General features: G+C 41.9%; 1 protein-coding gene across 1 annotated transcript in view; it reads right to left on the bottom strand.

The window, feature by feature from the left end:
• Nucleotides 1-16,573, bottom strand: part of LOC124167743 (cAMP-dependent protein kinase catalytic subunit 3) — a 207,439-nt gene that overhangs the window by 123,604 nt on the left and 67,262 nt on the right. Inside the window, exon 2 of the mRNA XM_046545755.1 lies at nucleotides 4,074-4,242. Coding sequence (XP_046401711.1) covers nucleotides 4,074-4,242 — 169 coding nt within the window. The remainder of the gene's footprint in view (nucleotides 1-4,073; nucleotides 4,243-16,573) is intronic.

The following is a 16,573-nucleotide window of genomic DNA, read 5'->3' as shown; positions in this document are numbered from 1 at the left end:
TAATAATAATTTATTCTTCCATGCATACATATTATTTACAGACTATTACATCCATTCAAGGAAGTAAGGTAGCCCATAAGGCAATAAGCCTGTGTTTGGGCTAACTTCAATTTTCATAAATTGCGGAAATGATAACACATACAACCAAAATACACAATACCTTGAGAAAAAAAAACATGTGCGCAATAATATAATAACAGAGCTGACCTTAAGATGAGATACAACTTATAATGTACAACACATATGATGCCTAGGGTATTTTCTGCAATATACCGACCCTTTACCATAGCTTTTCGATGTCTTCAAAAGTCATTATCCATTTCTGTATCAACCTTTTGTATTTACCAAAACAATTTGTCTCTTTAATTGTATTTGGTAGCATATTATACAATTTTGGTCCCATATACAAAAAACTCCTTTTATACATCGTTAAATTAGGCTTGTGCATAGGGATCGAGAAACCTCTGCGAGAATTAAACAGCACATAGCTCCCAAAAATTTTTGGGCTATATCCACTACGCCAAAAAATTTTTTTTAACACTTTATAACAATACATATATCTTAGCGGGAGTATGTTAAGTTCAATGAATAAAGGACGGGAATGTTCGTAACGCTTTTTAAGTAATAATAGTCTAACAATTTTTTTCTGCACGAGGTAGGCTGATTTTAAGGTGTTAAAATAAGCTCCACCCCAACAAGTAAGCCCATAATCCAACTTGGAGTGTACCAAAGCATGGTAAATCATTTTTCGGGCAAAGAGAGGGCATTTATTACGGATAAAATAAAATTTGGTGAGACTACGCTTTAAAACAGCACTTACATTTGCGATTTGCTTATCCCATTTCAGGCGATAATCTAATGTTACTCCCAGATACTTCACTTCTTTTGTCATTTTAATAACAGGGCAGGTACGATTAGATAGGAGTTTTACATCGTCTGAGGTTACCAATGCATGCATGAGGCAGAGAGCTCAGGGAAACATGTCTTAATAATCACCTATTAAAACTGCCTATGGTCGGAAAGTTTCATTCGTTTGTTAGTGTATTGATAATCCTTATTTAAGCCAAGCGATACCTGCTATCAGGGTACTCTGCTACCTGCTAGCACCCTGCATCGCAGTGAAGCACATTCCCTCGCCCCAAGGTCACCTCACACGGCGACAGCGGGAACCAGAATGACGTCACGCGGGGTTTTCACAGCATTCATACTTAGCCGTCGCGTTTTCGCGCGCTTGAAATTTTTCATTTAATCGCGAAAAATAGATATCGTCATTTAAAACTCTGAAAGCGTAAAATGCGTACTTCAGGAGTAATAATCTTTCAATTTAGACAATAAAAAATAATAGGAAACCACCCTATTGGTGGAAGTTAGACATATTTAAATAAATAAAAGATCGTAGCACTTCTCCACAAAATGTTTTACTGCGTACAACGCGTTTTGGCTCACTGAGCCATCATCTGGTACAAGACTTCATCTAGTTTATTTAAATATGCTCATTTTCGCATTTCATAGTCCATAAAATCCTGACAAATATTACCTCTCCAATCTCAACATTATCTCATGCTATCAATGGAAAAGGAAATCCTTCGTGTCGGTAGAGCAGACCTTGGACGTGTCTGGAAAAGTGAACATTATATTAAGATCGGATATTTATATAGTTTGTGATCAAGGGAACTTAGTGTTCTTAGGGGTTATGGTGGAACAAAATATTTGGTTTTGTCCTTGAGGGTCCCGCACCAGTATCTATAGCGAGGGAGGAAAATATTAATGGATATTCATCGATTTTGGTTTATTGAGGTGATGCTAACCTTAATATACTATATATACATATATATTGGACCATCAAATTAATATAATATGTATATTGGACCATTGAATAATGTCCCCAATTTCTATTAATGATTAATTTGGTGAACATCATTTCCAACCAATTAATTCGTTCTACGACAATGGAGATTAAATTATCTGCTTACTATTTGACGATCACAAACCATTGAGTGATTCATTCATTATTGCGGAGTGAAGATATTTTACAGTAAAGAAAATTTGAGGAGGACCCTGAGAATAAAAGAGCCAATGAAAGAAAGAAAGATCATCAAAGATCATCATCAGGTCCCATGAATCATTCAGCAGATATTTTTACAGGATATGCACTGCGTGTGCCCATTTTTACAGACAACAGTTTCGCCGGCATTGCAGTTGGCTTCTTCAGGTCCATGAAGTGCAGTGCAGAGAGGTGGTTTCGACAGCCTTCTGTACACATTCGCATGGGCCAATGAGAAGACGCCGACGCCTATGTATGCAAGACGGTCGAAATCACCTCCATGCACTTCATCGGCCTGAAAGTGTCAGCTGCAATGCCAGAGAAACTGTTGTCTCCTAAGATGGACTCACGCGGTGTACAACCCGTAAACCTCTCCGTTGAATATCCGCCATAACGCAAAAGCTGACAAAAGTATCACTTGAACCATAATCTAAAAAATTACTCACTCATCACTAACGCCAAGGGGTTTTTAAGCAAAATTATGCCTCCTCCAATCTTCTAGTTGTTTTGAGGCCAGTTCTCGAACTTCGACGGGTGTGAAATTTCATAAAAATCTGCTCTCATTTTAGTCTCAAGTAGCATTTTCTCCCTCACTGTGTTCTCCATTCCACACTACAGTATTAAATGCGATATCCGCCAGATGAATCGGCTGATAAAATGGACCCTAATCACTAATGCCATCAAGTTATTATTAGACCCCTGAGATACACTGCTTGCGTATAAATTGACTACAAACACCTATGGGGCAAATAGCCCACAATCGGTAGAAATCAAAACCGTTCACCATCTGGCTCAGAAATCGAAGGATCCAAATCCATAAGCGGGCACGTCTAAAATATTTAAGGATGATATTATTACAGGAGAAGGTAGTATAGATGGTGCAATATCCCTTCACAATGCGCCATACTTTCGTCGTGGTGGCTTTGAACTCGGTGCAGTTATTCATCCATTTTGCTCTCTCGAATTGAAACAGAACCCAAGGATAAACCATTCCCTTTTCAGACCAATCGCTCTCTAGTCTTTTAGGATTAAATTCGAATGTCATTGCCACCACTCATACTCCATTAATACATGCACGTGATCCCGCAACACGCTTCTTCCTCTCCATGATTGCCAAAGTTTATGACGCTTATGAACGGGAAATGTTTTATTAAATTGTTTTATTCAAGTGCTATGGATTGCAGAGGGATCAACCCCCAACCCATAGGCGGATCCAGGGGGGGGGCACGGGGGCACGTGCCCCCCCCCAGACCCTTAAAAATATGCTCGATTTTTAATACGGTCCCATTATCATTTCGTTCGTTTTGTATAACAAGGTATCCTTGTGCCCCCCCCCCCCCCGAACAAAATCCTGGATACGGCCTTGCTTGTGCCCCTCCCAGAAAGAAATCCTGGATCCGCCCCTGCCCCAACCTATTATCCTTTGGCAGATATGGAGTTCCTGACCCGGTGGCGTTCCCGAGAACTTTTCACTCTATTTCACATAGATTTTAAATTCTTTTGGAAAAATTACCTCCGATTGCCAAGATCAAAATATCTCGCACGTTTTCGTCTCAAGCAACAAAACTTGAACTACAAGGATCTTTTTCTTGATGTTTCAGAACTAATTCGTGCTGCTAATGTATACCTAAGGTCACTCATCTTAAGGGATTAAGTAAGAATTACTGCAATTTTCAAGCTCCACTGCTAAATGTGTGACTCAACCACGAATGGAGCCCTCGTCTTTCCTTTACTTCTGAATTATTTGCGTGCTCTGCACTCTCCTCGTTGTAAATATAGACTCGCTCTCCACACTTAATTCAGATTTCAACGAATGACTATGTTATATACTGAAAGATCATTATCATCAATTTCTGCGCTTTCTGTCCGAAAAGGTTAATTCTTTACATAAGGCACCTTCTATGAAAGGGTGTAGCAGGTTAAGATGTTGAAAAGTGCACCCAGATAATTTGAAATTAAACATTGAATGCAAATCAAAAATTATGATTTTACCCACAGACTCAAAGCCCCAACAGGAAGACGTACTCACAGCTGAACGATGAACGGATGATTCACCTGCCGCAAGATGTCCCGTTCACTCTTGACGTGTTCGACCTGCTTAAGACGAACCACCTCCCGCACGGACAGCACCTTGAGAGCACCGTAGGCACCACTGCGACCTTCACGACACAGCACCACGCGAGAAAAGGAACCAGTGCCTGCGGACAATAAACAAACACGCACATCAATGAAGGTACAGGTGGATGACAGCAAGCCATGTTGGGTGAGCATTATGCGTGCGCCTCTCCAACCACACGAGCAGTAGTAGGTGATACTAGATGATGCAGTCTCCAACGAAGTTAGAGCCACTTCGAACGTCCCTCAGGGTATTGTCATAGGCCCACTCCTATTCCTTCATTATGTAAACGGCATTGGTGAAATAGTACACAGTAAGCTACGATTATTTGCAGACGACGCATTATTTTACAGGGAAATTCGATTCAGTAATGATAGGGATAAACTAACGAACGACTTTGCTGCTATCCAAGTGTGGTGCAACGCACGGCAGTTACAATTAAATTTGAAAAAAATACGTCGTAATGAATTTCTGGAGGAAGAATAACTCCCTACAACGTAGCTGTTCAGTGGGCCAATGCTTTATTCGCGACAGATACAGAAATTTCCACACTTTCTTTCTTCTTTCCGCACTCTCTTTTCCGTGCTGTCCCTTCGAGAGCGGACTGTAGACTGCCAAGAAAAAAAGGAAGTCCACCCTCCCGCTCTCAACGCCCAGGAACGGCCCGCCGGCCAACCGCACCCACACATTCAAATAGGCGGCGGGAGACGCACTCCCCAAACAGTAGCTATATAATTCGGGGTACCCAATTAGAGACTTGAATCCGTGAAATATCTCGGAGTTAGACTCAATAATGATCTATCGTGGAATATACATATTCGAGAAATAACCGGTCAAGCTAATCGTAAAATGGGTTTTGTTAAAAGAATATTAGGAAAGTGCGACGACAAAGTGAGAGAAATTAGCTACTTTTCCCTCGTTAGACCACATTTGGAATACGCTGCCAGTGTTTGGGACCCTCATGAAAAAGGCTTAATAACAGAGTTAGAACGCGTGCAAAGAAGAGCTGCCAGGTATGTGAAAGGTCGTTACGATAGTCTTGTTAGTGTAACTGACCTCTCACATAAACTTGGATGGGAAACTCATTCACACCGTAGATTGAAAAATAGACTAAACCTTTTAGAGAAATTCAAGAGCAGTGTCTTCTCTGGCGAAGTTCACAATATCTTACGAACGCCAACATACTACGATAGATCAGACCATGCAAATAAGAGAGATAGACTGCAGAAAAGACAGATTCAGAACGTCTTTTTTTCCACTATCAATAAGAGATTATAACGGCAGCATTAGAACTCACAAGTAGATTAGATGACTTTGTAGTGTTACCGCCATATGGTGGAAACGCCACACTGCACGGCCAAAGGATGACGATAAGAGGGATGCCTTGTCGCCATCCTTGAAAGTGCAGTTCCTCTGCGAAATCTACAGGGAATGACCATTAAATATTATTTTTTTTAATTTTGACTCCCCGCCCCCTAAATTGCATTCGAGCGAGGGTCAGGGGTTCACCTAGAGGTCTCAAATTTTTCAAGCCATATTTCTGAATTGTCCCACTAATTTTTTTCATTGGTTCAGATGGATTTGTAAAAATCCATTTTTCCAATCCGCCCTACTATGCAGCTGTATTGGCCAAAAAATTATGGAGTTAAATTTAAAATTGTTTCAAAATTCACCGTATTCATCCTGACCATTTTTTTCGCCGCTCAGCCCCCTCAGTGTAAAATCGACAAAATGTGAAAATTTTTGAGAGATGCAAATGTGATTGTTTCAGTGTCTTTTTATGCATTGTTTTTCTGACTCAGCAATCACATGATGTGACGCACCACAGACGCGCTGTAGCTGTACCGGTGATCCAAGTTCACCCTAACCAGCGAGTTTACAGTAGATTATTTATATTGCGCACTTGTTTGTGACTTTCACCCTTGCGGGCTTTAAATCAGCGAGGATTCAGCATGCGCCATTCCAGCGCTATCACGACAGTGCGTTGGCTGATAATCGGCCAATCCCGATTAAGAGATTGACCGTCTGAAATAGTCCCACTGGTGAGAGACCAGTTATGTGATTTAGTCGTGATGATTCATCGTGGTCTTCTCGAAGAATGTCCTGGCTGCAGTCTATAGACGATCTTGTTGAGGCGGTTCTCCCGTCAGTTCTTGCAGTACGTCTTTGCCGGCCCATCTCGGTGTCCTGGTGATCATTCTAAGGATCTTCCGGAGGTGCGGTTGAAGTTTCTAGATCAGCCCTCGCCAGTTAACTCCCAACCAGGGGAGCAGGGGAAGCATACAGGATCCTTGGTATGATGATCTGCCTGTATAGCCTCGGGCGATTTCTTCTCTTTTCCCCTTTTGATGCCCAGGAGCTGCATTCGTCCTTCTTCTTAGCCAGACTGCCACGTTGTCCTCCGGAGTGTCTACTTGTAGTCAAGTGAAGGCCTTTCGGATGTCCATGGTAAATTACTTTTTCACCACGGACTTGATTAGCACGATGCTCTTCCGGTACTCCGAGATACTATTGATGGGAATCGTCGGTCACTCGCGGCAGACTGGAAAGAGTTGCTTTGGTGGCTTTTGCGCTGTTCTGGGTCCGTGAGCAGAGTTGTCTTCTTCCTCTGCCTGGATCGGTGTGAAGTGGTTCTTCGTGCTGACGGCCTACTTCATCGGCACTGACCTAAAAAGCGCCACTTCCGACTCTACGGTGGTGCTGGCGGTGTCTGTCGCCTCGGGGCCGATTATTATTAGTGTTTCAGGCGATGAGTAAGGTGAGGACGTGCGATGAGGATGGTGAGAACGTTGCCGCCTCTTGTGGACATCCTTTGGCTGTGCAGTATGGCGTTTCCGCCACATGGCGCGTCGTTGATGTGGCCGTTGATCGCGCTCAAGGCGTTGTTGTGGTCCTCCGGCAATGTGCACGTAGATCTTGATGTGACGAATTCAGAGAACGCTTCCGAGGAAAGCGTCGTCTTAAGATGATGACCGGCGTCAGTTAAAAATTTTCACGTACTGCAGCTCTGGACTATTGTATCATTTTGGAGAGGGTTGAGGGATGTGCTCGCGAGTCGAATTCAATGCAAATCTGAGTCACGTGACGGTGTTGGTTGATCTTCTTGGCGTCCAGTCCCAGCGCGCGGGCGGCGGCATTAGTTACATGGCTTAACGAGAAATTTGGGGTCATATTTAATATTCATCTACATCTACATAATACCTTACGAGCCACCTCTAGGGTGTTAGGCAGGGGGTGATCAAATACCAGCATGCAATTGGATTCCCTCATGCACACCATAGCGTCCAAAAAACGTTACGCATGCTTAAAAATTATACTACCACATGCTGTTAGAAATAATAATAAAATTCGGAAAGGGCATAGATTTTGCCGAGTTGTTGCCGTTTCAAGACAAATATTTTGTGCATTTTGACGTATCTGTCACCGTTTAGTCACAAAATGCCAAATTTAGGTCCGCGAAGAAAATATACCAACGCCCACGCAGCGTCGCGGAAACAAGAGCGGCTGGCCGATCCCTTCCCCTCCCCGCTCGCTTCTCCCCCTCCCACGCCTCGAATGCAGCAAAATTATCCCACGTGTGCTGCTAGAAGGGCGTTCATCTTTGATAATATAAATCGGAAGATGGTAGAAGGTAAAAAAGAATCCGTTGTGATACGACTTTTCCCTTATTTGATGCCTCATCGGCGATAAGTAAATCGATTTTACCAACTTTTAGAGAAGTGAAGAAATATTTTTAGATTTGAGAACGCAGGAGAGGAGCCTACGGTCTATGAAGAGGCCTCTTGGGTGGCTGTGAAGGTGTGCAAACTATGGAGATACGATTCTCTTCCATTATGTGAGTGAATGAATGGATTTAGCGGTACCAAAGGAAGAACTAAAACTTACGAAAAATGAGAATAGGCCGAAAGTAGGGTTTTATTGAAGTGCAAAACTCAAACATTTGTAAAGGGACATTTGAAATTTTGCGATATTTACGTGAGAGTAAGTGCAAGAAGGAGCATAAGGTCCCCCCTAATCAAGAAGAGAGAGCAGCGGACGAAACGAAAGATGATGGCTGCTGGATTGAATCCTAAAGAAACTCGGCAACTGACAAAATAAAGGAAATCGTCGGAGAGCGTTGAGCTAACATCGTCAATTCTTGTATGGGAAAATAGTATCATAAATTTTCTTCATAATTAATACCAAGAAAATGAAACTGACGAGAAATCAATAGATTTGTATCTGTACGTCCCTCATTAAATACAAATTAAGGACTGAACTCTAACTGGAAATTCTGGGGGGAAAATGCGTCTTCCAACTATAACAGAAGTATATATGCAAGAACCAAGCAGCAGCAATGATCGTCCCCGCAACTTTAGCTGGTTCAAAACTCATAGCTTCGTAAGATACATCCAAGTTAATGTACTGATATCAATTTACCTTGACACAAAAATTCCAATTACTGTGAAAACGAAAAGAGAGGTATCAAAGGGTGTCCTCAAAGGAATACATTTTGATGGAATGAAAGACTATACTCTAGTCTGATGAAAAACGTCAAAAGGACTTGTAAATCCACGTTTAGAGAGGAATATGTGGTGTTATTTGAGGAAACTGGGTCCCACGTCTTGGGGTTCGCCTCCTCCGCCGGAGGATTAGCCAGAGTTATAAAATCTGCGATTCTCGATTCCTTTTCGAGTAAAAAGTAGATAAACGAAATCAAAAATGATTTGAATGTGATGGTACCAAGTGAATGCCGCCCAGAGAGGAGGCATCATCCCTCTGCTACAAGCAAAATTCCATCATCCTTTGCAGTGAGGGTAAACTCTTCTCGGGATTCCCTCCGGGTTAATTTTTCCATTATGGCCAAAGTTTCAAACTCCAACTCGGGGCTCATCCTCAGGGATAAATGTTAATTAATCCCGATAATAGTTTACCCACACCATTCGCCGGGAAAGCATCAAATCATATTTCATCCCTTGCAGTGCACTTGCTAATTTCACTAAGTTGATTTAGTAATGCGACATAAAAATTGGAAGGGCTATTTAGGGTCACAAATAACTTCAAGAATGACACAACCATTGTGTTGTAGTTTATGGACCAATACCATCAAAATTGTCTCCCGGAATTGACTCAAATACACTAAGCACTGATAAGCAGCATCTTTTGGAAATTTTCTATGCGCTGTTTACAGGAATTCACTCCGAAAATGAGGAAAACAATCTCAGGGAAAAGCGGCCCACTTCCGCTGGCTTATAACGGCCAATGGGCTGCTGAGGTTCAACGTGTCCACCATAAATCCAAACGTCAATTAAATACATGTAATAACCTTCATTAAAAATGTGTATACGCCCGTTTGGTTTTTAGTAAAGATGGCGCTGTAAATTTGTGGAGGCTCGTCAACTGGTAGAGAACCCTGCTGCAAGAGCTGAAAGCAATTATACATATATCCGGTTATTCAAAGGAACGGATTTTTCTGTCATCCTGACAATGTACTACTTGCTGCTTAATAGCTGAGGAGCGCGAGGAGACGAGACGGAAAAAACATTAAAGTCACGCAAAAACATGCATAAGGCGACCAGTCCGAGATTTTTGTAACTACTGGATTTTAATGTCGACGTAAAGGAGTACCCGCTGATGGTATATCGGGGAGAGATCACGGTACCTTCAGTAATATCTGATCTTATCGCTGTAGAAATTCAAAAATCTTTTGGGAAACGTTCACATTTGCAGTTAAATACTGCTTTTATTATACATGCGGTCGAGAGAATCGTGAAAGAGGCACCCAAACTTTGTCGACAGCAGCGAAAGACGATGAACCGAACTGACGTAAGAAATACCGATTGGATAGCAGATAATTGAACAAGTACTTCCTTTGCTATTATTCAACCACATACGACGATGAAACATAATTCACAGTGTCCGGCGATATCTGGTGGAAATATTTTGCATCCATGAGAATAAAATAAAATGGTAAATTTCCACACAATTTTATTTACAAAATACCGACCCAGTTTCGACAAGGTCAAAGGACCTTGATAATGACACTACGTGTCGTAACCGGGTCGGTATATAGTAAATATAATTGTGCGGAAATTTACCATTTTATTTTATTCTCATGGATGATGAAACATCAGATATTAGAATTAATAACGAAGAAAGACGCCCTTGGTGTGTATTTTGGTGCATTTTGGGCGTGGGAGAGGCGAGCGGACGCGAGAGGCCCTCACCCAAAATCCATGTAGGCACAGCTGTCGCACGAAACCGTAAAAGAAGCGCATATCCGAAGTCCCTTCCTCTCCTGCGTTCTCGGATCTAAAAATATTTCTTCACTTCTCTAAAAGTTGGTAAAATCGATTTGTTTAACGTTGACGATGCGACAAATAAGGGACAAGTCGTCTCACTACGCATCCTTTTACCTTCTACCATCTTCCGATTTATATTATCAAAGATGAACGCTCTCCTAGCAGCACACGCGGTATGAATTTTGCCGTATTCGAGGCCAGGGAGGGGAAGAAGCGAGCGGGGAGGCGACGGGAGTGGCCTGCCGCTCTCGTATCCGCGACGCTGCGTGGGCGTTGGAATATTTTCTTCGCGGACTCAAATTTGGCATCTTGTGGATAAACGGTGACAGATACATCAAAATGCAGTAAACATTTGCCTTGAAAAGGCAGTAACTCGGCGATATATATAGGAAATGACCGTAAAATATTAAAGTTTTCGAATTTTGACTCTTCCCCCCTAAATTGCATTTTAGCGAGTGTCATGGGTTCACCTAGAGACCTCAAATTTTTCAGGGCTTATTTTTGATCAGTCCCACAACTGTTTTCATTAGGCCAAATGGATTTGTAAAAAAATCGTTTTTTTCCAATGCGTCCTACTGCATAGGTGAGCAACCGTGCATTGTCTTGCTGTAGGAGGAAATTTTTCTCTTTCAAATGACGCCGTTTTTCTTTACCAGCTTATCTACCTTTCTTCTATCTACCAACAACCAGTCCAATAACGATACCAGGGTTCCCACTCTACCTGAATAATAAAATTCACGGCTTTTTCCAGGTTTTCACGTTTTTTTCAGGTTTTCACGGTTTTTTTCAGGTTTTCACGGTCTCAATTTCGCTAAATTCACGGTCCGTTAATGAGCCAACAATAAGAAAATCACTGGCCGTATGTCAACAGAAAATTAACGTACGCGACAAACGCCGTGAATGTTAACGCCGCAATGAAAAGTGATATCTGTTATGACGTGAACTATCGCTTGCAAAATTCAGGGCCGACTAAAGGAACAGCCCAACCGCGCTCTTGCCTGAACGCCGAATACCCTTCGGACCTTCTTCCGTCCGGACACCCGAGGTCCTTTTTTAATTCCTCGCCGAGAGATTGTTTTTTGCGCACGTTGTTATTACTGCACAGTAACCGTATTTCCCCACCCCAATCTTTCTTATTTAACGGAAAATATTTTATTTAAATTGTTTATATAATATAATAAATTGATTCTTTCTTATTTAACGGAAAATATTTTATGAAAATTGTTTATAGAACATAATAAATCGAAAAACAATTTCATACACCGTATTAGCACAAATCTAATACGAACACGATTCTAAGACTACCCTCCTTTTTTGGAAATCCACTAGGGGAAAATTTTTTTTCCTAATAACGATACCAAAAATGAATGCGGAAAAACGATCAATGCTTAATTCTTTTGCTAGGTTGCCTACGTCGCAGGAAACGCAGGATTTTGGCGAGTAATTAAGATATTCATTAAAGGTTTCACACAATATTTTAGATAATATCAGGAATAGTAGTACTTTATCAAGACACATAGGGCATATTGTTGATTCGACCCATATCTTTTTCAAAATTCTGAAGGAAAACGCCACCTCACTAAAAAAATGTTTGCTCTCCACTCGGCATTTACACTGCTATTATGGATTTCAGACTGATGTAAAAATTCTTATCCATCAAACACCATTTCCAGTACACGTATTCACGAGAGCAATGTGCATGTTGTGCCTAAAACAACCGCATTCGCCGGCGCAGTGACTGGTTGTGAGATGGATGACGAAAGCCAAAAATAGTCTATTACTTGAATTGTTCCTGTCTAATGAATATATTTTTAATATAATTGAGGTAGTGTGTAAAGCGTGACCAATGTTGCGTTAATCGTCAGTGGCACGCCCACCTGGATCTTCGCCTTCATATCTCTACTTGTTTTCTCCAGGTAGCTCACTCTACCCCCACCCCTACCGTCATGTGCTAGCGCACAACCCAAGGCGCTCTGCAATATTCACGCGCATCTAGCCCGTATTCTTTTCTTCGTGTTCAATTATTTTCAGTCCATCTCTTAAAGTTCTCAATAGTTTCTTCGGAGGGACCATGGTCCGAAGACGAACAAAATTAAACTAGTGAAAATGAAACCTGACTTTATTAAAGCCACATGGAAAACACTCGGTGGTTCGAATTCCAGCCACCCTGGAAAGTAGGGAACCACTCGTACGAGGTGAAGTTTGGAACTGATGCTATCGCGTACGGGGGTACGCAGAACATACTGCAGAGGGCGAAGCGTGACCACATGACGCCACGTAGTGATGAGAGGTAAACGGTGAGTCCGAATATGAATCCAAAGATAGGAAAAACCTCGCCACGGAGACCGAAAGAAAACACACAGACAGCCCAACGTCTGTGGGGACGCGAATTACCTCAATACATTCCATCCGGTAATCTTAATTTCGATTGGGCACTTGCTCCTGGAGTTTGACTCCAGGTTCAGTTGCTCAGTCGCGTCCGCGTCCGTGTCCGTCCTCGCCGGCTCGCCGCGAAGGCAACGAATGCAGGTTGCTTCATGTGCCAACCTTCCAAGTTTACTCCGACCCGGCCCCACAATTAAGCGGGTCTCGTGAGTGTCTACATATTATTGAAAACGATAGAATATTCGGGTAATACGAAAAAGGACTTGATGGAGCGGTTTACCTGATTGAAATATTTTCCATATTATTGGTGCACTGATATTTCGGTAAAAACGTATATTATATCCGCGGAAAGCAAAAAGAGCAGATTCTCTATTCAAAATTTTAATACGGCAGCAGTTTTTAATTAAGTTAGTATGAGTTAAAGTGGAAAAAAATGTTACTGCTATACTATGTAACTGAAAAAAATTGATCCGCAGAAATTCGAACTGCCGACTTGGGATTGCTACCGTGGTAAGTCTTCACCTTAACCACTAGTCCATCTCACACATTGACTTCATTGTGGATTCATTGCGAGCTTTGTCAGGCAAGGAATGAACCGTTCTTCTCGTGTCACTAAATCAAGCTGATTTTAAACACTCACTGGCAATATTTACTGCGATATTGCGGCGGATATTTTATATGTATGTTATATTCGCTATCGCTGATCGAATAGCTTCAGCGTTAATTGTAGAACAATATACTTCGACGGATCGGCCAACTTACGAGAGAAGGTAAATTGACGTTCTGAACGTAGATTTATTAATTAGCAAATGCTGCATAAATTATTTGGTATTAAACATTTCACATATCCCGCATACATTTCCCTTTAACGATGTTGTTATAAAAATATTACGGGAGGTGGGAATGCTGTTCAAATTTCCCTCCCACTGGTACAATAGAAAATGCCGAAACTCGATTTCCAAACTGCGGCGAAAGTGGCGCCGCTCCATTTGTTGCAATACTTTTGAATCCGACTGTACATTAACACGTACGGGTTAATGTCTAATTGTATGAACGCGAGAATGAACGCCAAAATGCACCGTGTAACCACCCAACTTGTGCGAATGCATGCACAGAAAATAGAACCTGTTCTAATTTGGTTCATGCATTGGTACATGTTCCGTTCCGGTCCACAAAAATCATTCACGCAAATGTACATTAACTCGTACGTGTTAATGTATCGTGTAAAAAGGCCTTTATTGTATAGCTCGTAAATTGATATTGTTGAAGTTTATTTGGGATTGCCACCGGATAAGGTTCTCCATCTCTGCCGACGTTTCGATGGACGACTCGGCCATCGAAACGTCGGCAGAGATGGAGAACCTTATCCGGTGGCAATCCCGAATAAACTTCAACAACATCATACGCCGGGAAAAAAATTGATTTCGAAAAATCTAGAATCATCGCGAGGGTGAAACATTTCTAAACCCGACTCATCCGCGAAGCCATAGAGATAAAGAAAAACAAAAATAATTACAACAGCGATGCCGGATTGAGAATTAGTAATACGTGGAACGCAGTCACGCACAACATTTTTTCATCTTCCCCTCACCCTCTCCACCCTCCGAAAAATAAAATGGCAGCAGAACCAAACTCTAGCACGATTCCCTTAAAGAAGTGACCTGCACTCGGTCACGAAACGTCGGGACAATTTCCGATACATCACGCGGCAATCATCCGTACCTCTCTCATAGATCAAATGAAAGTTGTTCACCACAATCGGCAACAGTAATGAAACTATGGCATAGATACGACAGAAACTCGAACAGCTGAGAGGGCTGCTTACTGGAAAAAATAGATTTTTGATATTAAGAGTGCAACCTCTCGAACATTATAAGGACTTATCGAACGACCATCGCAGGTACAACAAATGAGATTAAAACCTACTAACGTTAAAATGCATAATACCACAATGTACATCTAGGAGAAATGTTACGCCTTTCTTCTTTCCGCTGTTCTCCTCTAGATGTCAATGTTGTTGCCAAAAGATTTCCAGTGTTTTTCTCAAGAACACACGCATTTCCCTCCCTTACCTGTGGAAGACATTGGTGGAATTGGAAAGTAAGGGGAGGCCTTTCAAGGGTGCTCCGACTCCTGAATCAAAATCGCCTAGAAACCTAGCAGAGCACTTCGGTTCTCAAGTCATACGGCGCCTACCAATTGGGATGTGAACGGTTTATCATAGGAACTTTCCTTGGGACTCGACCATTGGTCGATGAAATCTATTCACGATCTACTCTAACATAAGTCATAATGAACGATATCGCTAAAAAATATAGTTGAAAGTATCAAAATGTAACTTTACATAATTCACCTGCGGAAAATGCCAGCAAAAGTGTTCCACCAAAATTAGAATCTGCCGTTACCTATTTAACGGTGGCCTGCTCTTTTTGAAAGGAATGAATATCAACTCTAAATGCCTATCTCAATGGCGCAGCGAGGGTGGAGGCCCAGATCCCCCCGAAATATAAAATCACCATTATTTTGCTTCATGAAAGATAATAAAATATCGAAAGTTGTGAATGGAGATCCTGCACATTTTTTGGAAAAATAGAGGAGATGGAGGACAACGCAAACAACCACACGTTCCCCAGATAAAAATTCTCAAAGTTGTCGAAATTCCAACGGCGCGAAAAACCACAGAGGTTACCATACCATCTATGCAAAACGGCGTTCGAAAGGGGGCGTGGTTGATTATGTGTGTCTGATGTCACAAGTGCCGTTCCGAGGACTCCGAGGCAGTACCGCGGCCGCTTCTTGGGGGACTCTGGGCGTCAACGGGGAAAAGGTGGAGTTTTGGAGAGGGCAGGGGAGCCTTAAATGGTAATTAAATGCAACTTAAATGGCAATTGAGGCCTAAGTCTGTAACTTGAAAGCTCCTTTCTCCGGAGAAACGGTTTTCTACTGTAGATTCCTCCCAACTGAAGTCTGTAACTTGGCTGAGAAAAGATCAGTTCCTGGCCGCTACCGGGGAAAACTCTAATTCTCGGTATCGGATACGAACGGCAGATAGGTGTGAAAAATATTGAATTCGAAGCCGGTGATTGCGTGAAGAACCAATAAAAATGCTTGAATCTAATGTCATACGAGCGGGAAAGCATACAATTCTCACTTGTAGTAAGGGCTATTTATCCATCATTAGATAGTAGGACTATCAAATAAAAGAAATTGATGCAGCAAAATGCATCGAAATGTTTACTTGGTAATGGATAAATCGATGTAAATCCGTCGCAGATATATTCGTTCATTGTTACACACAAAATATTATCCTATACCATTGAGAAAGGAGAGATAACTGCGTACCAAGTGCAAACGTTTAAGTGCATTGTTTTGGGTCACATCCCCCCGATATATCCCGAAATATTTCGTATTCTCTCTTGCCAATTCAACTTTGAATTTAATCATCATGAAATTAAATAGAATAGGTTAGTGAGTTCTACGGCCGAGAAGGTCAACATGGTCAGCTGGGAAGAGAGAATCAATCCAATGGCCGTAAAGGGGGGACCTCATCGCACGTACAATTTTTTTTCGTGTAAGCCGAGTATCAATTACGTCATTCCCATGTCTCAAAACGATGCGTTTTCGCAAAAGGGGACGGATACAACCGTAAAAAGGCTCCTGAATATTTTTTGGAAAAGAACCGTTGAGATCCGAAGGAGGCCAGCAGAAGGGGAGGGAAATGTGTCCGGAGTTAAGGGCGGCCATCCA

The sequence above is a fragment of the Ischnura elegans genome, chromosome 11 (assembly GCF_921293095.1).
Source record: "Ischnura elegans chromosome 11, ioIscEleg1.1, whole genome shotgun sequence".
NCBI lineage: Eukaryota > Metazoa > Arthropoda > Insecta > Odonata > Coenagrionidae > Ischnura > Ischnura elegans.
This window is presented reverse-complemented; position numbering and strand designations above follow the sequence as displayed.